Source organism: Podarcis bocagei (genome assembly GCF_964188305.1).
Source record: "Podarcis bocagei genome assembly, chromosome: 4".
Lineage (NCBI taxonomy): Eukaryota > Metazoa > Chordata > Lepidosauria > Squamata > Lacertidae > Podarcis > Podarcis bocagei.
Genome location: NC_138128.1, coordinates 72529526 through 72557165, shown reverse-complemented (window position 1 = coordinate 72557165; position 27640 = coordinate 72529526). Strand labels below are relative to the sequence as shown.

At 44.2% G+C, this 27640-nt stretch overlaps 1 protein-coding gene across 4 annotated transcripts in view; it reads right to left on the bottom strand.

Moving 5' to 3' along the window:
* ADAMTS14 (ADAM metallopeptidase with thrombospondin type 1 motif 14) overlaps positions 1-27640 on the bottom strand; it is a 70059-nt gene that overhangs the window by 29913 nt on the left and 12506 nt on the right. For 3 of the 4 annotated variants that reach the window (XR_014006976.1, XM_081189568.1, XM_081189570.1), the window contains exons 3-6: positions 21363-21516; positions 19255-19451; positions 2741-2824; positions 1264-1420 (exon numbers count right to left, since the gene is read on the bottom strand). Coding sequence is in view for 3 of the 4 variants with exons in the window: in XM_081189568.1 (XP_081045694.1) it covers positions 1264-1420; positions 2741-2824; positions 19255-19451; positions 21363-21516 (592 nt within the window). In the remaining variant the exon portion in view is untranslated. The remainder of the gene's footprint in view (positions 1-1263; positions 1421-2740; positions 2825-19254; positions 19452-21362; positions 21517-27640) is intronic. The other variant, XM_081189569.1, reaches the window with a different exon arrangement.

Sequence of the window (27640 nt, the reverse complement as noted above, 5' to 3'; positions counted from 1 at the left end):
AGGAACCTAGAATTTGGAAATCACACGCTGAACTCTTATCAAACCCAATTATGTGTTTTGTGTGCAAAATCCTTCCCCCTTTCCCTCCACCGTCCAGGGCAGGCATAGACAAACTCGGCCTTCTAGATGTTTTGGGACTACAATTCCCATCATCCCTGACCACTGGTCCTGCTAGCTAGGGATCATGGGAGTTGTAGGCCAAAAACACCTGGATGACCGAGTTTGCCTATGCCTGCTCTAGGGCAAAGCCACATGATAGAAGGGGCCAAATGAGTTTCCCAATACACCAACCTCTCATCATGCCAATGCAGGGCAGATTGAATTTGTAGAGGAGAAACTGCAAGGGAAGTAATCCTCTTCCTCAACCACCAGTTTTCTCCTTCAAATCCCCCATTAAAAAAAACACTATTTCCTCTCCCACACCTGTAAGACAGACTCCAGGACCAGAATGCAGAGGAGATCAACTTGTGGGAGTGGCACTTCCAGAGAAGAACTCTGGAAGGGATTAAGCATCCCCTCTGGGGCTCCTCCTCTGCAAGCCCCCCCCCCCATTCCAGGCTCTACATTCACGTGATTTTGGAAACCTCTTTGCAAATACAGTTTGCTGCACTGACCTTCCTTTAAGTGCTCTCTTAAGACTGCAGTTTGAGCTTGTTGTTCTAAATTCTTGAATGTAGTGCAGACGGGCACAGCTTGACACCAGCCAAGTCATGTAAAATCCCATAGCCAATAGAGCAGCGGTTCTCAACCTGTGGGTCCCCATATGTTGTTGGACTACAACTCCCATCATCCCTGAGCTCTGGCCTTGCTAGCTAGGGGTGATGGGAGTTGTAGTTCAACAACATCTGGGGACCCACAGGTTGAGAAAGGCTGCAATAGAGGCTCAATAAACCCACTTTTGATCCCTGACCAAGAATACAAAAATTGGGTGGAAAGGGGTTAATCAAGCACCCAGGAGGTCACACTGCATAACTAAGGGGTTGTATTTAGCCTGGTTGGTTAGAGAATAGCGCAAGTGTGAATTAGCGCCACCTCTACACATGCATGGAAGCATGCACAAACAATTCAAAAGGCTAAACTATACTTATGTCTGTCTTCCATCTTTCCTCTTAAAATCCCAACTTTCATAAGCCTTTTTAAAACTTTAAGGGCAATCAGTAAAGGAAAAGCTCTTCAGAAGGTCATCAGACAATGCTTGTGAACTGGAAGGCTCTCTCCTGTGTCCACCAAACTGCACATACCTGATCGAGATAAATACAGTACCTTGCATACCTGCGGGACCAAAGTCTTGCCTGGTGAGGAACACAGCATGGTCATGGTATTCTGCGTGTTCTGGGTCCGAGCGCTGCTGAGAATGGGCCCAGCGGCAGACCTGCTCCAGGCTCCGAGACGGGTTCCCTCGCTCTATTAAACTGATCGACTACAGGAAACGAGGAAATGAGAAATTCATTCAGGATGAGTGAGCCTGGCCAGAATTTAAATTGGGGCTTCATAAAGTCTGTTTCAGAAACTCTAGTTCAAAAATCATACTCTTGTGTCAGAAATACGGCGTGAGGCTTGCAGCTGATTGGAAATTTGCCTTCTCATAGTGAGTCAGCAGCTCAAAAATAGATGGAAACCTAAAAAGGCATTCTTCCATGAGTGACAAAACCCCGTAAAACAACTCAAAACATGCTGTTCCATGGAGACAACTCCCTATAACATTTAGGCAGCTATCCTGTGGGCCGAATCCTGGAAGCCACAGCATTATCTCTCAACGTCAGTGCTATAGCTCTCGAAGGTGAGATGGGGAGATAAAAACTCTCAGCCTGTGACGAGCAAAAAGCAACTGACCATCGTCATTCCAGGGCTGCAGTGCAGAGGGGCAGTAACTGCTTTTTACTCAGGAAAGCCCTCAGCTGCAAATATGATGTGTGTGCGTGTTTTGAGTTCTTCATGTGTGATGCGTGTGCTGTAGGTGGCCTGTAGGTGTGATGAGTGAACAAGTGAGCAGATGTGTGTGCGTGTGCACGAGTGCGCATGTGCACATGCATGAACTCACATACAAGTATGCATTGACCACACCCATATGATCCTCAAAGAGGGGGCTGGCCATCTATGCAGCCCTTGGCCTAAAAAGGACTAGCCAACCTTGACTTAGATGGATGAACAGAAAATGAAGGAGATCAATTAAAAGACTGACAAGCCATCTCCACATTTATCAAGCCTTTCCCTAGCATCTGAGCCCTACGTTTGCTCAGTCCTCTCCTCTACTTTCTATTTTTAAGAATATGGATAACAGCCAACACATTAGATCCCCTACATGTGGCCTGTTCCTCCAAGGCTACAACATGCCAGTTCTCTGAAAGTACAGATTTCCGTTAAATCTGTTGTTGTTCTCTCTACTGCCCTCTCTCTACCACCTCCCCAATGCCCACAATCTCTTATAATCCACCCAGAAGAGCAGGACTAGGAAAACTTTGGCCCTCCAGAAGTTGTTGGACTACATCTCCCATCATCCTTGACCACTGGCCATGCTGGATGAAGCTGATGGGTACTGCAGTCCAATAACACCTGTATGGCCAAAGGTTCTGCACCACTGTATACCCCATTATTTCTGGCATGAGGGATGTTAACGCTTGGCCAATTAGAGAACAGGTAGTACAGAAAAACCATGTAAACTGGTTTGCAAACTTCTTACTTCCTCTGCCTAATGCCTGCACATATATCACATTAGAAAGAAAAGCTACTAATATCTTACCTGTCTGTATCCCACCATGATCATTCTAACCAGCACAATGTTGATGTGGACCCCCAATGATTCATCGTGGTAAATTTCATCTACCTAGGGAGCCAGGGGGAAGGGGAGGGAATACAAAAAAAAAGCCACAGGTTTAAAAGTATGCATCACGTTCTGAGTATGAAGCATCCTTCAACCCTCTCACCTTGTTCATCCTCAAAGCAGCACAGTGATTATTACTTACAACCTCAGCTCTACTTTTGTAGAAAGTAACCCCCATTTCTACCTGAGGACTTCAAGAGGAGTTGCGGTTTTGACCTGGTTTCCCTTGGTCTGAATCTAGTTGTAAGGAGGGTGACTGGGGCCTTTGTGAGAGAAACTAATAGAACAAATGAGGCAGCAGCAAAGAGGCCACCCTAGGCTGAAAAGATATTAAGTGGTTTTCCCCCTCAGGACATGGTAGCTTGGGATCTTGCTACGCAAAGAAACATAAGGCTGCTTTGGCACATAAATACCAATAAAGAAATCACCCTATAATGGGCTCGTGTGGGAAGAAGGGCAGGTTATAAATTTATTTCTATTAATAACAATAATGGCTTATCCACCAATGGTGTCACGCAAAGTGGCATCTTGCACAGCAGAAAGGGTAATGTAGACCAGTGTTTCCCAAGGTTGGGTCTCCAGCTGTTTTTGGCCTACAGCTCCCATCATCCCTAGCTAGCAAGACCAGTGATGATGGGAATTGTAGTCCAAAAACAGCTGGAGACTCAAGCTTGGGACACACTGATGCAAATAAAGGGCGCATTGTGAAAATATTATCCAAGAAACATTTTATGCATATGAGATACAAATAGGGCCCAGTCTTTATTCACTTACTTACACAAACACAAATTTTTGTATCACCTTCCAAAGGAAATTTCTGTGGTGGTTTACATATTTCCACTTTTCACACTCACACACACGCAAACAAATTCCTGCCATCGATCCTGGATCAAATGCTGAATAAACACAGAATGACTTGTATGCCGTCTCACCAAAGCTCTTTCCTCTTTCTGCTTCTTTCACTGCGCTCCCTGCCTCTTCTTCCCTGACCTGATACACATTTAGTATGTCTCTATAGAGTCCTCCATTTGTAAGCAGGAACCTAGCATGCGCTGTAGGTGAAAGGTGTGAAAGGTGAAAGGTGCAAAGGGTGAAAGGTGAGAATAAACTTCCATTAGCATCACTGGAGGAGGGAAAACCTGTTATATTAGAGCAGAGATAGTCAAGGCTGTGCCCTCCCCAAAGATTGTTGGATTCCAGATCTGACCAGACCCATCCAGCATGCTCAATGGTCAGGGCTGATGGGAGTTGAACTACAACACTCTCTGGAGGACAACACATTGGCTACTCCCAAGTTGAAAGAGAACTTGCCCCAACTACCCTTGCATTAAGAATTTGTGCAATAAAGATTAGCCCTCCCTGTGCTAGACTTCATTCCCTTCTTCCCTCTCTCAAAACACCCATGAAAATGTTTCTGAAAGATTACAGGAGGGATTGCTGTCTTCTACAGAAAAGGAAGTCGAGATGTAGCAGGAGATAAATATTTAATAAACAAATACATTGGGGGGGGGGGAAATATTATCAGTAGCAACGTGTAAACTTGGCTAATAATTTCCCCCCTTTTCCTGTTCTGCCCCTCTGCTACAGTGCCAGGTGCTGAAGGAACATCTTCTTTTACCATAAAAGACCAATCTTGAATAAACAAAATGTTCAAATAAAGACAGAAAGCTAGATGGTGGTGATGATATCACCAAGTGGAACTGAGAACAGCTGGATTTCCCACTAGGAGTTCATCAGCCATGAAACATCCTGCAAACATTCAGCAGATTCAACAAATGGCCAAAGAGTGGGTGGAATTCATCCAGCTAAAAGGAAAACGTTCACATCCGAACACATTTGCACCTCACAGAGAAACTGGATGTCTACTAGTCATTTTGGAGGGAAAAGTCCAAAGGAACATGAATCAGGTTCCCGAACCACCCCTCAACCCCATCACTGGTGGAGTGGATGAGAAAGGGGAGAAATCTTTCCCTCTCTTCTCACACACATGTATGTAAATTATTTCCCTACATCAATTATTACCCTATTGCTCTACTCTTTGCCACACGGAGGGGCACAGATCAGTTGTTCCTACGGTAATGGTGGCTAACCCACCCACCCCATAAAATGTTTCCATGTGAACTCCTCAAACCCCCATCCCCCTTTCCCACAACTGGCCTTAAAAATGTTCTGGGGCCTATAGCCATGGCTGAGGGGCAAGCAACACACACTGGGCAAATGAAGCCAGTTGCTGAGCACAGAACAGACCCTCACTGAGGCGATACACATGCCCTGTAGGACCTCCTCCCAGTCTGTTCCCTTAGCTGTCTAAATGCAAACAGACAACAGAGAGTTCTAAACTGGCCCAATTTAGTACGGGTTTTTTTCTTCCAAGACTACATGATATCATTATTTACTACCATATCATATGTAAAACAGAAATGGGGTTTTCCATTTTTGGGAAAGGAGTCACGCTTAATAACCAGCAAGCAAACAAGACAATTTAAATATTTTCCAAGTATCTGAGACAGAGATATTTTCCCTCTACACTATCATAATTTCCCAAACTATGAATAAATATGTGAACTGGACGCATTTTGATGGTTGAAAAAGTTTGCACAAAGCGGAAACCCAGAACCACAATCTTCCACACCCCCTCAGTACGTATCAATATAGGAAAATCTAGAATAAAGTTCAGGCTCTAGCGGTCCTCTTGCTGAAAGGTCTTCCAGACCTAGGAAGGGCTCCATTTCCTATGCTACCTTAGCCAAACTCATCCATATCAAAGGAAGTGCCTCTGAGTACATAAATGGTGTAACAACCACTACCTCGGTACAATTCTGTAAGCTGTCCAGAGTGGCTGGGGAAACTCAGCCAGATGGGTGGGGTATAAATATAATAACAATAATAATAATAATAATACAGATGCACAAATAATAATACAGATGCACAGATCCAGAGAAGATGATGCATATGCACTCCTTGCTTCCTAGAATGGAAAATGCATGGACAAAAAAGGTGCATGAGTCCCACTGCTGGATATCTGCATCAGAAACTGGGACTGCGCACACTGTTCCTGCAAAAACTGTTCCTGGCACTGGATTGGGAACTGTGTGTGCAACTCCGAGCAGATGGCCAGCTGTATCGGCTGAGACAGGACCAATTGTGATTTGGAGGGAGGGACGGAATCTAGACTCTCCATCTCTTCTTCCTCCAAAGGACTAGCACTGACAAAGCTGGCATCAAGCAGCCAACTGCTGTCTGTACCTAGATGCTAACAGGTGCGCCTTAAAGCAGCATGCGGGTAGTTGACAGCTCTGCTGACATCTTTCTGGGTTAGGGTTGGAGGCTACAACAGAAGATAGGCTGGAAGCAGTTCCTAAGGCATGTGAATCCTTCAGTAGCTACCCTGCAGCAGATGTTGTCGAACTCCAGTTCCCATCAGCCCCAGCCATATGGCAAATTGTCAAGGAAAAGAAGAGTTGTAGTCTAGCCACATCAGAAGGGCATCGCATTGCCTACCCCTTGCACATAGTTATATAGAAAGAGTTAAGAATCCTGCTGAATAAAATCGGATACTTAGCAATAGAAAGCGTTAGCACAACGAGTCTGGCTACAATCAGTAATAACTATTAGCAGAAAAAGCATACAAGCAACCTTGCCTTGGAGATACAAATTTATTGTCTGTATGTGGAGAGGGAATGTCACTACCAAATATTTCACTAGCAGTGAGCATGCCAGCTCGTCTCTGAACCAGGCAGAGCTGACCTGAAGTGCCTTCAGCATGACTTTGGCAGCTCACAAACAAAACCTCAAGAAAATGGGTTGGCCTCAGCCCAAGTCAAGGAAAGGGGGAAAAGAATGAGGACTGAATGAGAGGGAAGACAGGAGAGAGAGAGCGCAAAACTATGTGCCTTTAAACATTAAGCAAAGCAAACACAAGTCAATTGCCAAGTGGAAGAACTTTGTCTTGCTCAGAATTGTTAAGCAAATTCCTTTCCTCACCTCTCCAAGGGGTTAAGTCACTTGTTGTACATGCACACAATCTGAATTCAGTCTGAAGCGGAGTTGGGTGGGTGAAACCAATCTATGCCCATTCTTCTCCCAGTTAATGGGAGAGATAGTTACGCACAGAGAGAGAGATCGCAAAGTGTTCTGGAGTGTGGTCAAGCCAGCTCTAAGTGGAAGAACAGAGCTGTTTGTGCTGGCAGCAACAAGTTGTACACTTGTTCCTATTCCACCCAGATGAGATTTTTTTACTGCTAGGAGGGGAGATTTAATATATCTGCTGCTATATGTAGACGCAGGTAGCAAGGCAACATCTGTGTGTAACAAAGAACTGCTCCCTTTATTTTTAAAAGGGCCAGACAGCATGGAAACAGATGGCGTGGAAACATCACTCTCGGGGCTTTTGAGACAGTTTGTGCATCCAACGCTTCCAAGCTCCTGAGAACGGAAGTGAGGTTTCTCAAAAGCAAGGGAAAGCCCTTTCTCATTCTAATTCTGAGTCACGGTTTCAACAACATGAGAGAGAAACAAATTGATCTACACACAAAGAGGTGGATGGAGAACCACCAGCGAGTCTCCTAAGACAGTAGTCTGCCAAGGACCAAAAGGAAGTTTCGTTTCGGAGGCAAGGACTGGAACTTGCAGGTGGGCCTCAAGGAATGAAGTCATACCACTGATGGGTCTCTTCATTAGTCAAAATCCTCACGTGGCATGTAGGTGTTGGGTAAGCAGGATCAGTGCAATGGACACACGGAAGAAGGGAAATTTAGAAGGTCTCCAAGAGACATTCATCAGAAGGGCACACCAATGTTATTAACTCCACCATCATCATGGGCACCGTCCATCTGTTCTGAAAATATGTTTCTAATCAGGTTCCACTGAGAAACAACGCTTAACATATAGATTAAATCATGATTACAGATTGCCTTCAAAGCAAGACAAGCTTGGTTTGAACTGTCTTTCTTACTAACCATGTTTAAGTTTCCTCTTGCAAAACAGCAAGTTGGAAGCCAGATATTGCTTGGAACCATGACAAGGGCAAATGGTTAAAGCAATGGCATAGAATAAATATGGAGGGTTATTTTTTGTTTTTTAAAAAATGGCTGAGGATACTGCCAAATTCTACCCCAGATGTGATCTAGCATTATCTGGGGGTTTCTGGCCCTTTGGGGTCTTGATTTTGACAAGGACTGTCTGGAAGCTGCAGTGGGTCCCATCAAGTCCCCCTCTGCACCAGGTCCCACCAGGTCTGGGCTGAGCATTGAGCAACTGAAACAAGGGAGAAAACAGTACCTCTGAAAACAGTGCAAGCAAGCATCAAAATGCAAATTACGTTAACTGTGTGGCTAGCAACCACATCAGGAGGTTTGGAAATTTAATCCCAGGTACAAGTAAAAATAATAAGAATAATTTATTATTTATACCCCGCCCATCTGGCTGGGTTTCCCCAGCCAACCTGGGCGGCTTCCAACAGAATATTAAAAACAGGATACATCAAACATTAAAAACCTCCCTGAACAGGACTGCCTTCAGATGTCTTCTAAAAGCCAGATAGTTGCTTCTTTCCTTGACACCTGGTGGGAGGGCATTCCACAGGGTGGGCACCACCACCGAGAAGGCCCTCTGCCTGGTTCCCTGTAACTTCAATTCTCGCAGTGAGGGAATCACCAGAAGGCCCTCAGAGCTGGACCTCAGTGTCCGGGCTGAACGATGGGGGTGGAGATGCTCCTTCAAGTATACTGGGCCAAGACCATTTAGGGCTTTAAAGGTCAGTACCAACACTTTGAATTGTGCTCGGAAACGTACTGGGAGCCAATGTAGGTCTTTCAGGATCGGTGTTATATGGTCTCGGCAGCCACTCCCAGTCACCAGTCTAGCTGCTCAGTTTAGGGCCCAATTTTCCTAGAAACAGTAGCATATGTGGAGGTGAGCTTTACCCCTTTCCTTCCAAACTGTGATCCTGGGGGTGGGATGGGGTGTGCCCGGAGGAGTAGGAGATAAACCTGCCCTCTTGCTGTGGTCCCAATGAAAATTGGAGGGGGTTGCACCTAGGCTAATGTTTTTTTTTTAAAAAAATCCCACAGTATGGCTATGAGCCACACAATTTATGTAATGTGTAGCTTAGTCCTGAGCAAATTACATCTGTGCAAAGATATTCAGACCTGTGAAAAGCTTCACGTGTTGTTTCACGGGGGCAATTCATCACTCCAAGGTAAGGGAAAACTTTGCACTACACAAAGGGGGTAAAGTGGAGGTCACACACAAGTAAGGTTGGAGGGGAAGTTGCACTCCAGAGCCAGCAAAACCATTAATCCCCACTTGCAGTAAGTTGAGAAAGATTTGACTAATGAATCTACTTGGCACAAATCCTTCTAACGAACAGATTAAGCTCACACACAGAGAGAAAAGATATTTAAGCTTTAATAGCAGAATCCAACCAACAAAAATGTCACAAAGCCATCAAGATCTCCAACAACACTCGATAGCTAACCAGGAGAATTTTCTTTCAAATGGAGGGGGGAAAATGAGATGTAATTTTTTTAAAATTACAGTGGTACTTCAGGTTACAGACGCTTCAGAATACAGACGCTTCGGGTTACAGACTCCACTAGCCCAGAAATAGTACCTCGGGTTAAGAACTTTGCTTCAGGATGAGAACAGAAATCGCGCAGCGGTGGAGCGGCAGCAGCGAGAGGCCCCATTAGCTAAAGTGGTACCTCAGGTTAAGAAGAGGAGTTTGGATTTGATATCCCGCTTTATCACTACCCTAAGGAGTCTCAAAGCGGCTAACATTCTCCTTTCCCTTCCTCCCCCACAACAAACACTCTGTGAGGTGAGTGGGGCTGAGAGACTTCAGAGAAGTGTGACTGGCCCAAGGTCACCCAGCAGCTGCATGTGGAGGAGCAGGGAATCGAACCCGGTTCACCAGATTACAAGTCCACCGCTCTTAACCACTACACCATACTGGCTCTCAGTTTCAGGTTAAGAACGGGCCTCCAGAACGAATTAAATTCTTAACCCGAGGTGCCACTGTAATAAATTAAAGGCAAATCATTTTGCTAGAACACAGTAGAATGATGGGGGGAGGAAGAACTTACCTTATGCCACAGGAATAATAAAAAATAATAGATCTTATGACTGAACAATGACTGGCTAGGAAATGCTAACAAGATATTACTCCCTTATTGAAAACAGTACTTCCCATTTTCCTGAAGATACTTGTAGCCCTGTGCTGCTGGGTCACTTTCAAAGATGGCTTCCATGCCACCAGAATGAAACATTCAGTTGTCAATTAGCCCTGGAAGCAAAGCCACTTGGATTGGCCAGAGTACTGGAATATTATGCAACCTTAAGCTGATTTAATAAAAGGAAGGTTGCCTGGCATACAAGCTACTTAGCTTACTTCATGGCACATTTCCTGACCCCAAGATGCTATTATGGGGGTTCTCATGAAGCACGTTGTGATGTGTCCCTGATGAGTGAGGCTCCTACTTACAGTAAGTGACCTCTTCATCTCCAATTGACATGCAGTGACCCGTTTCCTTCTCTCTATTCCACTCTTGTATAGGCAATAAAAGTTATGTGCCTTGGGGAAGAATGAAGATAATTTTGGGAGAGTCTTGCAAATTGTTTCAATGAAACAATTTGCTAAATAAACAAAACTTCTTACCACCCAGCTGCTAAATCCATCGTTCTAATGTCCCTCTGCTTGCTACATAAAAGACACACGCACCAACCAACACCCCCCCCAAAAAAAATCCAATTCTGGTTTTTTCCCCCTCCCTCTTCCTTTGGCAGCAGCAATTTCATCTCCACTGTAGCAGCCAATATCTGTTCCTTGCCAAACAAGGTCTTGTGCCACACATCACGCAGAGCATTCCCCGTCTGGAAAATATCGCTAGCTTTGGGATTAAGTTGCATTTTAACATAATGCGGTATGCTTTTAATCCAGGAGCTTCTTATTTTACCTAACCCGTCTCCTCTTAAACCAGTTCTAAATTCAGCTCTTTGCTGCTTCCCAGCTACCAGCACTTGCGGTGGGCGAAAATGGTTCAGGTAAAGGCATTTTGTTGCCTAAACAATGCACATTTGGTGTCAGAATTGGGGGGGGGGGAGGTGGGAAACACCCCAAAAAGTTTGCGTCTTTTTGCAGCCTGCTGTGCCTTTAAAAACATATATTCAACTTGTTTTGGTGGGGGAGAACAGTCCTTCCAGGATGGCCAGCTACCATTCCGTCTCCCACAATCCAGCAGTCAGCACATCTATATCAAAACATAGCAGCCATTGCCTTCTAGGAGGAAATATGATGCCATCAATCTGCACATCCTGGTTCTCTTTCCTACACAATCCAGAAAGCTTTAGCAAGGGTTGTGGTGGAAGGAAGATCCATCTCTGAGAAGAATGAATAGCAGAGCGGGGCTGAGATAACACAAGACAGAAGCACATATATTTTACAGAATGAGGACAGAGAACAAGGAACAGTGCAACAAATGTTTGCAGGAGATTCTGTGATAAGTGATGTGATATTGTTTGATATGAAGGCCCAAGAACAAGGAGTCAGCTGTAACTAATGAACAGAAAACGTAATTGTGCACCCAGCTGTTTAGAAGAAGGAAAATGCAACTCTGGTTTGATATCTCTTTTCTTCACATATGGTTCAAGAAAAAGTCAAAGTCTTGTTTTTATGGAAAGCGGGCCACAACTGCATTTGACAGGCATAGGCAAACTCTGGCCCTCCAGGTGTTTGGGACTACAATTCCCATGATCCCTAGCTAACAGGACCAGTGGTCAGGGATGATGGGAATTGTAGTCCCAAACATCTGGAGGGCTGGAGTTTGCCTATGCCTGCTTTACATACATTGCTCCCTTGAGACCCCACAGGAAGATATCCAGTCCATACAATGGACTGAAAGGGATATCTTGGTGTATGTGCAGATGTGTGCAGAGGGGTGGGGCTACGTGTATGTTCTAGAGCAGTGTTCCCCAACCTTGGGCCTCCAGCTGTTTTTTTATATATATATATATATATATATATATATATATATATATATATATATATAAAATTTTTTATTGGTTTTACAAAAAAAAAATTAAAACAATACAAACATATAAAAAGACATACAAACACGTATAGTTTCATGACCTTTTTTTTCATAAACCTTGTTTCTCGGACTCCCCCATACCTCCCCTTTCTGCATCCCAATGTCCAAAATTTTCCAGCAACTTCTAAGTTAGTTCTGTCAAGCATATGTCTTCTTAATCTTTCCCTCAGTCTAATCTTATATCGCTGTAACCCTTTCATTCTCCAAACCTCGACATTCTAACATTCATCAATTTTATAATAGTCCTTAAGATAGATTTTAAATTTCTTCCATTCTTCTTCCGCCGTCTCCTTCCCCTGGTCGCGGATTCTGCCAGTCATCTCAGCCAATGTCATATAGTCCATCACTTTCATCTGCCATTCTTCCAGAGTAGGTAGATCTTGTGTCTTCCAATACTTTGCGATAAGTATTCTTGCTGCTGTCGTAGCATACATAAAAAAGATTCTATCTTTCTTTGACACCAATTGACCGACAATGCCCAAGAGAAAGGCCTCTGGTTTCTTAGGGAAAGTACATTTAAGTGCCTTTTTCATTTCGTTATATATCATTTCCCAGAAAGCCTTAATCTTCGGGCACGTCCACCAAAGGTGATAGAAAGTACCTTCAGTTTCTTTACACTGGGCCTCCAGCTGTTTTTGGACTACAACTCCCATCATCCCTCGCTAGCAAGACCAGTGGTCAAGGATGATGGGAATTGTAGTCCAAAAACAGCTGGAGGCCCAAGGTTGGGGAACACTGTTCTAGAGCCTGAACATGATTGCTTCTCTGCAGTGGGGAAACATCCTTTGCAGAGAATCTGAGCTGGGCATGCTAAAATAAACCCACTAATCTGGGGCACAGAATTAATGATAACAGAGGAACAAATGGATGTCTCCAAAGATGCAGTATCACAAAGTTTACAGTGCAGCAATAGTTTTCAACCAGTCCATCGTGGCACCCTGGGGTGCCTTGAATGATGGTCAGGGGTGCTGCAGGCAACACTGGCCTTGATCCCTCTTTCCTTCCATCCCTCCTGGGATGCCCTCTTGCATCTCTGCCTCCCCAAGGCTTGCACAGCTGTTTGTTGCAGCAGCCCTGGCTACAAGCTCCCCAGGAGAATGGTGCGTCTGGGCCTGGGCAGAAGTTGCTTCCCAGACCCCTGTGGAGCAGTGGGAGGAGGAACCTGTCTTTGGGGCAGGGGTGGGGCAGCTCAGAAACCAGAGGCAGCAGCTACAGCTGCCCAAAGGACTCTCAATGAGGGGGAGAGAAGAGAGGAGGCTGAGGGAACACTCCACAAGGGAGAGTGTTTGAAAAGGGGTAAGGAGCTGCCAGCTCTGCAGGCAAGGGGTGACATAACTGGGCTCCTGAGCCCCACAGGGGTGCCGCAGAAAGAATGTAGTTGGTCAAGGGAGCCGTGGACCCAAAAAGATCAAACACCTCTGCAGTACAAGGTTGCTGTTTTTAATGTTTCTCATATTTATTTTTTTAAACCAACAGCGACTGCCATTTTAACTAATGTCAGCAGAACCAAGCCAACATCAGCGTAATATATTCTAAGTGCCTGCGTGTAACATTCTTCCCATTGCACTTGGATAGGTCTCCAAGCATCCCCAAAGCCAATGTTTGGGCCACAGTAGATAAGCAGGCCACCTCATTAGTGCCAAATGGTAACTGTTACAGTTCTGAACCCAGCTCGTTGTTAGAATATGGTGGGAAGGATTTTCTCCCTCTAATCAGATTAAGGTGGCAGGAACTAGTGAGTCCTCCTCATGAAAACCCGGCAGGCTCACAGACAGCTGCCTCAAGGGACTCACCCACCTTCCAGCCCCACGTAAAGGATCACAGGGGGGAAAGAGCTTTGTTCTTTTTAAGTGCTGTGAGCTTAATATTTCTTAACCGTTCTGGCAGTTCCCTCACTGCGAGAAGTGAGGATACAGGGAACCAGGCAGAGGGCCTTCTCGGTAGTGGTGCCCCGCCCTGTGGAACGCCCTCCCATCAGATGTCAAGGAAATAAACAACTATCTGACTTTTAGAAGACATCAGAAGGCAGTCCTGTTTAGGGAAGTTTTTTATGTTTTGTGTTTTATCGTGTTTTTAATATTCTGTTGGGAGCTGCCCAGAGTGGCTGGGGAAACCCAGTCAGATGGGTGGGGAATAAATATCTTATTATTATTATTATTATTATTATTATTATTATTATTATTATTAATACCAGCAAGGAGAAGAGTAACCATTGGGACATGGAAGCAACCATCAATGACAAAAGCAGCACTGCAAGATTGCAGATTAGGAATCTTTTGCACTTTCTATGAACACAGTGGTTCTCAAACTTTTTCCCCTGGGCCACACTTTCAGAATAAAAATTTGCTTGTGCCACACCTAATCTTTTATCGATAAGGAGTCCAAAATTGGAAAACAAAAAGAAACAACTCCTGTCAGTGCTTCATTTGCCAACACATGAACACAACTACTTTACAATATGGTCATGGGGCATCCAGAAAGTATGCTGTAAAACAATGCAGAGCTACATAAGAATATGAATCATTCCCTCTTGCTCTCATTTTGAGAAGATATCTAACCATATTCTGCAAATAAAGTAAAAAAAATACTTTGGCACTATACCATACTACATTACACTGGAATGTTTAAATGTTTCTTTGGTTGTCCTTGAATCTTCCTGCCACACTTGCCACCACTCTCTTTGAGAACCACTCCATTAACACAACAGATGAACAAAAATGTCCAGGCAACATGGGGAATCTACCTTACACCAAGTAAGACCATTGGGTCCAGCCAGCTCAGTACTGTCTACACCAATGGGCAGCGGTTTTCCGGGATTTCAGACAAGGGACAATCTCAACGCTACCTGAAGAATATGGTAGGTCTTCTGCATGCACTGCTAAAGTGCTCTTACTCCACCCCTTGGGCTTTGTAGCCAAAGAATGCAGAGCTCCCACAAATTTCTACCCACACTGTTCCAACACATGCTAAGGCTGTGCATATGAGTTGCTTTCAGGTTTGAGTTAGAATCTAAAAGAACCTGAATGTTCACGTGGCTAGAGAATCTCACTCGTCTTCTGGCTTTCCTTACCTTCTATGCACATTCACCAAATTCATGTCCCATATAGGGTGCCCATGAATTCAATTTTGAGACTCCACACTTTTTTATAAGGCTGGCTTTTAAAAGCAATTAACACATATGCACATACTGTCCATGGTCTCACATATTTGGCCATTTGATATTTTGTGTGCTCAGTCTTGTTGTGTATCATTGCATTCATGAAGGCTAGAAACTTCCTTTGTGTCGTTATTCTTTATAAAAGAACGCTTGGATCTTCACAATTCTAGAAAGATGAATGAACGGATCAATTTATTACAGTCACAGACCAGAGATAGAATTCTAGGGAGATCCCAAAAACTGAACAAAATGTTTTTTGGGGAAATCTGTGCAACCAGTGTAATGTTTATGTTGCAAACAGCATAAGGCACTTTAAACGGTTTTCAATATATCTGAATGTTTACTTGGTTTACATTTCTTACAGTGCAGTCCTGCGCTTGTTTACTCAGGAGCAAGCTCTACTATGTTCAACAGTAGGTGTGTACAGTATTGCAGTCTTAAAACTGCGCTAACAGGAATACACTTTATTTTTAAAGCCAACTTTTTACATTATATCATCACAACAGCTTGAACTTATATGATTCATTGACAGCCTAAGCTGCTAAAGAAACAAATATTGTTTACAATAATAAGAGGAAAATGAATCCATGGCAACACAAATGTACATGAGTATCCAGTCATCATCCTGTCCTAAATATAGACTTCATTTCCACATAAACAGCTCATGGGCAAAAGACACACTTCATCCCTATGTTGATAGAACTGTTTCAATATAGAGAACTTCCGTTTTCCATTAAGAAAACGCAATTAGGATACATCTTACAAACAACTGAAATAAGCTCAGCCCTTTAAAATCTCAGGGCGTTTATAGTTGAGGAAAACAGCTCAATTCCATTCAAGGCAGCCCTATATGAGAGTATATCCCATGCAGGATTTAGCCCTTGAGGGCTAAAATAATACACAGTGTATTGTATCTCAAACCTGTCAAAAGACTTCTGAGACAGACTTGGTTCTCCCTTAAGCCCTGCCTTGCTCTCTCTCTCCATTAACACTGTGGTCTCTCTACTCACCCAAGCTACCAGTTCATCAAATCCTTTCTTCTTACAATCTGACAAGAGCTTCGCCAAGGCTCTCCCTCTTCAGCCTTGCCTTGAACTAACAGGATTAGTATTCATTTGTGTGGTCTTGGTCAGGCTGTGATTTATAGCTGCTGGCATGGCTCCCTTTTGTATTCCTTTCTGATGAACTCTGAACACCGCCTTGCTCCCCCGGGTCACCCACCCCACAAAAGCACAAGGGCATTCTGCTCAGCTGTGCATTCCTCTAACCTATTTCCGATTTAAGAAGGAAACAAGCTGCTTCTGAGGAGAGCTAACCTGCGGCGTCCTCCCATCTTCCACTCCACATGTCGAAGTCTCCTTCCTGCAATGGTTTCTTCCTCTGCACACAAGACTTCAGCATTTGCAGGACAATTTAAAGTATCCAAAGCACTCGAAATTTTCCCATCCCACAAAAGGGATGCCTTGTAAAAGACCAAATGATAAGGCCCCTTCACTGCTGTCACAAACCGTCAGCATTTGGTAAGAAGTTTAACACCCCATTAATTTGGGCTCATTGGTCCAAACACCCATTAAAACAAAAGTTTCCTGCATTCTTTTCACAGCAAAGACTACCTCCTCCAGATAAGGAGGTTCACACCCTGGTTGCCACTCAGCAACCTGCCCCTCTGCCAGCTGATCTAACCCTATCAAACAAAGGAAGAAACTTGAAGCTGTGGGAAAGAATACACAGAAGTATTATTGGGGAAGGGCCTTCGCTCAGAGATAAGAGCACATGCTGGGCATGCAAAACATTCTAGGTTCTATTCCCAAAATCTCCAAGTAGAGCTGGGATAGATTACTATGAGAACCCTTCTACCAATCAATATGCACGATACTGAGCTAGATGGGCCAATGGCCTGCCTCAGTATAAGGCAGCTGATCTTCCTATGTTCCTGTGCCGTGGATGAGTTGAGAGTTAATATTTGGAGCAGGGAGACCTCCTAGAGAAGTGGGGGAAGAAGCAACCCCTTGAGGTTAAGATGGTTGTTGGCTGGTAGCGTACTAAAAGAATCTGGTTCTCAGTTGTGTGGCATTTAAAAAATAGAAGGAAGTTGGCATCCCACTTATTCAGAAAGATTTATAGACTGCTTAACCACAAATATCTCCCAGCGATGTACATAAGGTTGCAGGCAAAAGGCAGCTAAAAACCCACAAGACTTATTGAAAACAAATAGTTCTCTTACTCCCTGGGGAGTTTGCTTGCATCCATTTAATTTTATTCCACCTCAGCCACATTTGGGGACTATTGTAACAGTACTGAGAAGAAAGCGAGACTTGTCAAATTGCGTGTGGAGTGGGGTGGGGGGACTACTGCTTGGGAAGCGGTCTAGGCCAAAACACCTTTTGAAGTGAGAGGCCCCCCGAGTGGCATGGTGGCGCGGTGGGAGTCCAGTCTAAAGAGAAGCCTCTGAAAGGTCACCAGCAATGATGGATAACTAGCAGACGAGGCCCTTAAATGGTGGGTGTTGCTCACCAAGTGCCGGGAGACTTGACAAGGGTGCGAAAAGAAAGTGTCAGAACTAAAAGAAGGGACAAAGAGGAAGGAGAGAAAAAGGTCTGCCTGGAGGCTGGCAAAGAAAATAATGCTTTAGCAAGCTATTCGTTTTGCATCTTACCCACAGAGGTCATGTTTTCTCCTTTTTACCGATCTTTTCTTCTATCTCATTAAGCTCTCCAATGGGCCATTTTTCCATCTGAAAAGGCAGCTACCTCTCTTCCACTCCTCCCCGCCCCCCACCGCCCCCCCCAAACCCAGCATCCTGAACATTCACAGAGTGAAAAGCGTTCCCTGCTGAGTATAAACCATGAAATGGGGTTGGAAATGAAGCTTTTGATTAAACCTGACAATTTCAAGCTTCTCATGCCGTCCTCTAGAAGCTGGGGAAAATGACATCATGCATGACACCCAGTTGCGCAGGAGGGGCAAGCGCAGGCTCAGGGAGTGGCGGAAACCCCTTCGCTTCTGTACAACTTGGGTTCGTTTAAGGAGCAATTTGGTGCACTTGAAAGGGGAGGGTTTCCAAAGCACCTCATTTAAAACATCAAGTTTATAGGGAGACGAAACGTCTTTGCATTTACGTTTTGCCATGTGACAAAGTTACGATTTTAATATTTTGATGGTTTTTCCTGTTTGTTTGTTTTTTGCTATTGTTTTACTGGGTCTGCTTTACGAGTTCTTGAATGATTTTTAACGCAATGTATTGTTCTTTTTATGCTGCACTTTGTGCCCTTAAAATGGTTGTAAGTCACTTGGAGGATCCTTTATAGGGCAAGCAACTAATAAATTGACTAATAATAATAATAGATGAACCAATAGCAAACAAACCATTCTGCACATGTAGAAGCACATCGTTTATGCAGAGTAGTTCTAAAACACAGCTGGCGTATAAAATGGCGTATAAATCTGAGGGGCAAGCCAAGGTGAATGCTCGGGTCCCTAATATGGCAGGGAGTTCATCTCTCTGGCAAACATTAATTAAAAGCATCACGATGACATCTGTTGTCATTGTTGATGCTAGGATAGAACCTCTGCTCCAAAAAGGGAACCACTTCTTTTGAAATCACTCCAAAGCTGCTCTGGTATTTGCTGAAGTCTGACCCCTGGTAAAACTGCAAGCAAAACATCTTTTAGCTGGTCACTTCCGACAAATTTCATTATATATAGCCAGAGTTTTAAATGGGGCTTCACATCATCTGAAAGATTTCACCCACGAAAACAGTAACTGAGGTGCCAGAAGGATCTGACGGTTGGTTACTACTAACTGTTGATCAGACCTTTTGATCAAGAGTCATGATTTCCTTTGTAGAGAATCTGAGCAACTCCCAGCTTCAACAACCACTTTCCCACCCACCCAGCCCATGGAATCCGACAGGGAAATGGCCATTGAGCCAATCCAACTATCCTTCGCTTGGGTAGGCCCCTCACCTTCAAACACAACATCAAATGCCATTATAAGACATGAAGGTTTCACAATATGCACCGTTACGGCCTCACAGACTTCTAGGATACATATGTGCGCTCACACAGTGAAACTACGTCATCCAATGCAAACAGCAGATATCCACACTCATGTGACTAGTGGATATGCAGCCCTCCCTTCCAGTCCCCATCTGTAACAGTTAAAATAAAACAACAGAGAGCCTCACTATGTTCATGAGGGTGAGGACGTAATTCTGGACGTGTTCCTTCCCATGGAATCGCACAACGGAATCGTCCACGGCCAGCAGAATCTCTATGTTGTAGTCGTCTTTCTTGGCGTGGCGCCTCTTCCGATCTGCTTCGCCAACCTGCTCTTCAATTAGGTTCAGTGTGTTTGGGAGCTGACCTAGGCTAAAGCCTGGAACTAGGAAAATTGAAAGCAAAGATAAAGGGGTTAAAAAACTATTGCTGGTACAATTGTGAAATTTCAGTAGTTATTCTGGTCTCTAAAATTTATTATTCTGCAAAAAACAAAACAACCTCGAAACACATACACCACAAGCCAAAGCATGCAAGTTATGTTCACACTGAAACATATATGCTGTAGTGTTCGGACGATCTTAATTGCTGTGAGTCAAGCTATCACTATAATCTGTGTCTAAAGTACTGCCTGCTGGAGACCAAGAATTGGATCAGAAAGCCTGAATGCTCCTTAAACAGGGAAAAGGTAGCCATGCTGGCCCATAAGAAAAAAAATCCAAAATACATAGTAGGGCCAGACTATTTATTAGGTCAACCAAAATGTCAAATCTTGAACACTATTTTGTGACCTTTTTGGTTGGCCTAAGAATAGGTATTGCCCTGCCATGTATACTGGAATTTACATTCCTTGATGGCCTTAGCTTACAGAATTCAACCATTGTCAGTTTTGAAAGGGCAGAGAAAGAGCTAACAGCAGTTCTGCATTCTGAATCTGGACACAGAAAGAAGTGGAAAGACCTGAGAGCTTTGAGCTTGGGTATAGCAGATGGAAGGGGCACAGAGGTCCACGCCGCTGGTTGGGGCACCTGGGGCAGGATTAGCAGTTGTGCTGTCAGCTTTTACTATGCTCTGCTTGCATATTTGTAAATAAAAACCAGTTGTTAGACAAAGTAAATCTCCAGTACTCTCTCATGCAAAAGAACGCTAGACCAGTACTTTCCCTAGACCTCTCTCCACCCAGAGGGAGTGCTTAAGAATACGAGTTGCATATGTTGGGATTTTATGGTTGCAGAATTCTGGAGCATTTTTGTCACACACACACAAATAAATCTCTTCTGTGTATGTGCAACAACTTCTTGGTGACTGACAGAGGCAATCTGTGTTTCTCTTTGTCCTCCAGGAAAGAAGGAAGCTTCTCCCATCACAGTGTGTCAGTCCTGGGGAAAACTGTATCTGCTCAAAGATGCCAGGCCCTGAAGCTCTTAAAGGGTGAAGAAGCTATGCCTTTTTGCTTTCTATATGTAAGCATGTAGATTGATTGATTGATTGATTGATTGATTGATTGATTGATTCATCCCCCCAATACAAAAATAGCATACAATAAAAAAGTTAAAAATAGAAATCCTCAATAAATAAACAAGACTATAATCATTTAAAAAATCCAACAGCAGAAAAGACAGCAGTACAGTCAAACATCGGCTTTCGAACATCTCAGCTGCCAAACATTTTGGAAGCCGAACGCCAGAAACCCTGAAGTAAATGCTTCCGTTTTTAATGGAACGGCTTCCACTGAGCTACCACTGTATTTTTCTCAATTTTCTCTGTAAGTTTGCAGACCGCCCTTTGATCCTTGGTTTTCAAATGTTTCCTAAGTCAACCGGACTTCCGGAATGGATTACGTTCAAAAACCGAGGTTCCACTGTATATGAGCTACGATTCACAACCCACAAAAACAGAAAATATGCAAAGCAAAGAGCAGATAATATGAACATAGAGTTAGTGGTTGCCTTTCTGGTTCTACCAAAGCATCTGGAAGGTTTAAGAGGGAGAAACAGAGTCTCCATATAAGAAAGAGAAAATGTGTGTTTTCCCAGTAAGGGACAAAAGCAAGCTAATGAGCACTAGGTTTTTATTTGCATGCAAGCAGGATTCCAGCTCTGCTTCCTGTGGAGAAATGGTGGGGGGAAATGGACAACATTTCAAACACCACCTTGGCAAGAGTCCCTCTTCAGGCATAATGTTTTTTCTGTCCTGGAACTGTTACGGAAGCAGATAGTGCCTCCGTGTCAAATCTATCTGGAAATGGATGTGTGGGAGCCATGAAATGAGCATCCATCTCAACAGGAAGACTTACCTTCATTATGATGGTCCTTGTATGCTTCTGCTCTCTGTTTGACAGTAGACCTACGGTAGACCACATGAGCTCTCCCATTCTTTTCTTTCTCCCACTGTCCTCGCTCCAAGGGCTCAATAAAAAACTCGCCGCTGTCTGTACGAATCAGGCCTGCCTGGAGAGCCATGGAAGAAAACGGCAAAAGAAAAATAAGGAAGTGTGTACTGGTGATGTCAGTTTGAAAGCCATGTTTGGCTCCTATGTATTCAGCAGTACTACTGACATATCCTGGAACCTCCCAACTTCTGGAGCGAAAATGCAGAACTTCAGTGATCGTGCAATTTATACTATTTGCAAGGCTGGACACCACAAATAGTTTCTCTTGCTGATAAAGGAGTAGCAGTGTTGTGATTTTCTTGCTGTATTAAACACTATAGCACTGGGAATTTGTGCATATTTCCATTAGAGACAAAACACAACAAATCACAAGCCAAGACATCAGGGGTCCGTAAATGCAAGCAAATATCCAGAATAGTAGAAATGGCATGTGGGGCGTAGCTGGTAACATAAACATCGTTTCAAGACACCAATATGTGCCATCAAAGGTGCTATTATGCACTTTAGAGTGACATTAATAACAACAGTAGTTCTGGTGCTATTAATAACTCCTGGTGATTGTGTAAACTTTCCTCATTTGTGCCATTACAAGTTTTGCTGGATCCTCTATACTCTTTCCAACTAGTCTTCTTAACGTGCAACTTGGCAGAGAACCCATGTCAACCCCTCCATTTTCAAATGCCTCCCTGGGTTTTGGTTAATCGCAGTTCTGATTTCAGTTCACATGCTACATTTTGAATGCTTCAGGAAGAATCTGCCTTAGAAATGCAGAGCATCACACTGGTGAATACCCCCAGCCCAAGGAGTTGCTGCACGAAATCCTTGCGATACCAGATGTCTTTACTCTGAAATAAGTCTTGCGCTTCCAGTAAATCTGCATTGAGGCTGCCCATCAGTTTTATTCTGAAACTCCACCTGATTAAGGCTTTGGACAATCAAAAGGAAATCAAATCACACACTGCAGACTGACAAGATTTTGGCAAGGATGTTAATATTGACCTAGCGGTCACTGACTTTCCCTAATCACCACCCACTTTTTTCTTCATCTGTTGGCTATGAAAAAGCTCTTTTGTAACACACATCAGCGGTATCCTTTGAAGCTCTGCAACAATCCAGACTATTTTTTCAAGAAACATTTTTGTCCCTATTAAGCCAACAAACACTTTGGGAATTCGAAACTAAAACTGGCCATGTTACCATATTTGGTGGCCTCTAGTCCTGGGTTAATTCATTGCCGCAGAGCTGCCAATACATGCCAGTCTGTCCACACTGGGAAATAAGGCCTGAGAACAATGGGTGATTTGCCTGCACTGCCAGAGAGTTGGAAGAGTCACTGTAGTGCTCTCACATTGACTGTGCAGTAATAAACTAATTTTGCATGTCAAACAGGCAGCAGTTCATAGGAATGCACTGTAAAATCACTTACGTGAATATTAAATGCTCAGCGAGCTTTGCCTGGGGTAAACAGCTGGGCAGTGGGGGTTTATGTAGTACAGGTGGAATGTAATTATATTAAACCAGCCTTCACCCATCTGCCACCTTCCAGATGTTTTGGCTGCAGCTTGCACCAGCCCCAGCCAGCACGGTAACAGGTTGGCAAAAGTCAGTCTAGACTATACACACAAGAAGGAATATTGGTACCATAAATGTACTGCAGCTAGGGTGAGCTCAGAATGCCTTATATGACCATCAGTTTCCCTTCTTCTATTTTTTACAGTTATACACGTGTGCAAACTGGTTTCTATACTGTGCTAGCATCAATGAAGAGAGCTCAATATAGGCCTATCACCTACCACCACCTCCAAAACCTCCCCGCCTTTCAATAGTTTACCCATCCAAAGCAGCACTAGAGCTCCAAACTGCAGTAAGTGGGAACAAGGAATAGCTCCCAAGGGTTGCCATGTCTCCTCTTTTTCCATGACATGTCCTCTTTTTCAGGGGTGAAATTTCTGTCTGGGTGGATTTTTTAAACTTGCCAAAATATCTCTGGCTATACTTTCTGGATGAGACATAGGCACAACTGGTGGTTGAAGACTTACTTTCCTCTTCTCTTCTCCTGCCAGACCCCTCTCAACAATATATCAAAGCTTCTATAGCCTACATATAGTAAGGGTATTTAAAATAAGAGTCATCATAGCATCCTCTTTTTTGCTCTTCAAAATATGGCAACCCTAGATCTCCCCCTCCCTTCACTGTTTGCAAATCAAAAAGGAGTGCACCCTAGAGTGGAGGGAGAGAGAGACCAGATCTCCCTTGATCTCTTTTAGGACCTCCACACCCATGAATGCGGGAAGATCCAGGAGACAAAAGAAAGCTTTACTTTCACACATCACATGCTTAAACTACAGAAGCTGCTTTCACAAGATGGCCACAAAAGAGGAATAGACAAATCAGATAAGACTATCAGTGGCTACTAACCATGGTGGTTGTGTTCCACCTCCACTGCCCAAGGCAGCACACCCCCGGACACTGGCTGCTGGATATCACAAATAGAGAGAGTTGCCATTACCCTCACGCCCTGTGTGCAGACTTTCCAGAGGCATCTGGTTGGCCACTGTGAGAACAGAATGATGGACCAGATGGGCCTTGGCCTCAACATGGCTCTTTCTGGGTTTTCCTTACTACATCTGGACACTGTCTCCATTGACTAGTACAAATGTAAAAGGTAAAGGTAAAGGGACCCCTGACCAAGTAAGTGTTTATATGATTTGTTGCCTCGACATTGCCTGCTCCTTTGCATTTCTGCAAGAAAGCATAAAGCAACCCTTTCTTATGACCTTTACATGGAATGCAAAGCGCAGGTTGCGCGTTACACACTTGTCAGCTTCCTGGGATGACTGAAAAAACAGTCTAGACAATTGATTCTAATGATCTGCTCCCTACTGGGCAATCTATTTTTCCATGTTATAACGCTGCCTTTGAACAGATTAAGGTCACCGAACTGCAGGTGGCACAGGGCCTCTGCTAATGAGTGGACCAACGCAATGTTGGTCCTGAACCTAGAATCATACTTTTAGAAAACAGCACACACACACACACACACAACCTCTAACCTTTGCAATCACCAAAGTGTTCTTGTGAAGACCTGCCTCATTTGCACCCCCCTCTCCTGGGCTAGGAATAATAATTACTTCCAGGGAAAGGGCTCACACTGACCCCACTGTTCAAGCCACCCTGAGAAACAAAACCTTTTTAAAATTATGTATCTGCAAGAATGAATGGGAGTGTTGAGGTCATGGGCTTGTGTACACTTTTTGCTGCGCTGTCCAGGAAAGAAAATTCAGTACAGAGCTATGAACATGCATGGCTTTAAAAGAGGATTGGCAAAATTCACTGACAATCATTGGCCTCTAGTCTATTTTACCTCCACTATTGGAGCAGGCAGCCTGCCTCCACATTAGTTTATGGGAATCGCAAGGAGTGAGAATTGTTATTGAACTCCAGTTCTGCTTGTGAGTTTCTTCACTGTGACAATAGGATGCTGGACTAGATGGGCCTGTGGTCTGCACCAGCAGCGGCTCTTCCTATGTCATTAGGCTCCCAAAAATCATATTTAAATGACACATCTTGCAGTAGTTCTTTTTTAAAAAAGGGGGTAAGCATTTTTAACTGGATATAGTGAAATTCTGATGTGCTTTCAATTATCTTATTAGTCAAATGTTCATTTCAGTTAGTTTGTTTATAGTTCTAGCATCTTTAATTGTATATCACAGGTTCTTTTTTTGCTGTTGTGGCAGAAAAAAAGCAATTTTAAAACAAACAGGACAATGCACTAACAGTGTGATTGCCTGCGCAGCCTTCTCAGGAACAAGCATCACACAGTTCAATGAGGCCTACTCCCACATCACAAGGTCTATAGTGTCTATAGTGAAGTGTCCCAAACTTGGTCTCCAGCTGCTGTTGGACTACAACGCCCATCATCCCTAGCTAGCAGGACCAGTGGTCTGGGATGATGGGAATTGTAGTCCAAAAATAGCTGGCGACCCAAGTTTGGGAAACCCTGGTCTATAGCTTCTTCTACTGCATATGTCATTGGCAAAGGGAGAAAGCCTAAGAAGTCACCACACTGTCAACATAACAGAGCTTGTTCAGAAGACAAGCAACAACAGCAAATTGGGTGTGTGTGTTAAAAGTTGTTCTATTTCCTTATTTCTCCCTCCTTTTCGGAGGAGGGCTAAAGGTGCAGACATGGCTACGAAATGTCCCAAAATGATCCCATACAGGAGCCTAATCCCCCTTATTTTCTCTTCTCCCAATGGGCCTGGCACCAGCCTTTTCAGCCAAGCACGTTTCTCCGCTGGAATCTCATCAGCTGAGCAGCTCTGGAGTTGGGAGCCAGCCCCAAGCCAAAGAGAGACTGGCTTGGCAGAAGCTCCTGGCAGCCCCCAGCACGGGAGGCTAGTAGGCAATGCTTCAGTAGACCCTGCCAACCTCAGCACCTCCCTGCCAGCTATCTTGGTAAAGTTGGGTCTCAAACATTTTAGTTGGCTTGGAGGTGATGAGCATATGACTGGACTCCAGCCTCTAGGCTGACGCGGGTTTTCTCAACGTTACACAGTAAGATAAAAACCCTGAAGCGTTCTGTGTATAGTGGTACTTAATTCATTCTGGAGGTCCGTTCTTAACCTGAAACTGTTATTAACCTGAAGCACCACTTTAGCTAATGGGGCCTCCTGCCACCGTGCACGATTTCTGTTCTCATCCTGAAGCAAAGTTCTTAACCTGAGGTACTATTTCTGGGTTAGCGGAGTCTGTAACCTGAAGCGTATGTAACCTGAAGCATATGTAACCCGAGGTACCACTGTACACACAAAGCCAGTCTAAATGTTCAGAAGCAGCATGTGGTGCAGAACTGCATGTCTGATGGGTCTCCATATAAAAGGTCAGGGGGTGGGGGCAGTGGCCTAGCATGGGTTGCTAGTGCCTGGGGCTGCGCAAAGTGGGTAGGAGGGAGGTACACATGTGAATTCAACTGCCTAATAACGTCCACGCCACCCAGGAGATCGCAGCCGCAGAGATAAGCAATGAAGAGTTGTTCTGTTGTATGGAGAAGTCACTTCCTGGTTCGCATGGAGAGCCGTTTTCAATGGACCCCAACGACGGAAGCATGCAGCTGAATTGAGGAAGCACCAGATGTTGAAATTTTGTGCCCCTAGCAATTTTGCGCCCAGGGCAACCACACCTTATTCTCTGGCATACCAAATATCCAGCATCTGCATGGCCAGCAGATGGAAGTAAATATCTTCCCCCACTCATTCAAGACAGGGTAGGTCTTATTTTGAATACACTGAGCTGTATTAAACTACCCTGTTCTGCTAGCAGAAGCCAGCATGAGGGTTCCCCTGCTAACACAACAGGGCTTTCCCCCCTTGTGCACCCCCCAAAAAAAATCCACTCTAGGGGCTTGTGAGAACGCCCCCCCCAGAACAATGTGTGGAGGGAGGCGAAATGCTTGCACTATAGGAACAACCTCCTTAGCACCACACTGAATTCCACCCAGTACGACCAAAAATTTAGCACAGTTAGTCTTTGTTATTTCGGATTACATGCTTGATAATCCGCCCTCCCCCCCCACCCCGGTTTCACCCACTCTATTACAAGTGTCTTTATTAGTCCATAGGCATAAGGGAAGGAAACTCTACTTCCTGAAGTTTGCATCTTAGACAGCTTCCATTACTACCCTACTTTACATAACTTTCGCACTGTATGCCTCATTAATCCACCCCAACAACTAAGCAGAACTTAATTTTAATGCTGGCATTCATTTTCAAATTGGATCCAGCTCTAGATAAGTACATACTGAATCACAGGTCAGTGTGACCCTGCCAAGGAAACATCAGACTGTGGGCAGGTCAACTTTAGGTGGAAACAGCTTTTGTGGTAAGCATTCCTATCCACACACACACACATGCTGGCCCTGACCCTCCCCGGGAACCAACAATTTATTTCAAGAATTGGCACCCCCAGGGCCAACAAAAGACAACGTACAATGTACATATCACTGCTTTTCCTATGTGTTTATTGAATGATCTTTCAGCAGCTTCGGTATGTTTCATATTATGGAAATATTCCCCAGCCTCCTCCAGCACATTGCATTCTCCCTCTTTGACACCACAGCAGCAGCAAATCGTGGGACATTTCCTTCTTAACCAATTCCAACCAATCAGGACTCACGTGGCACG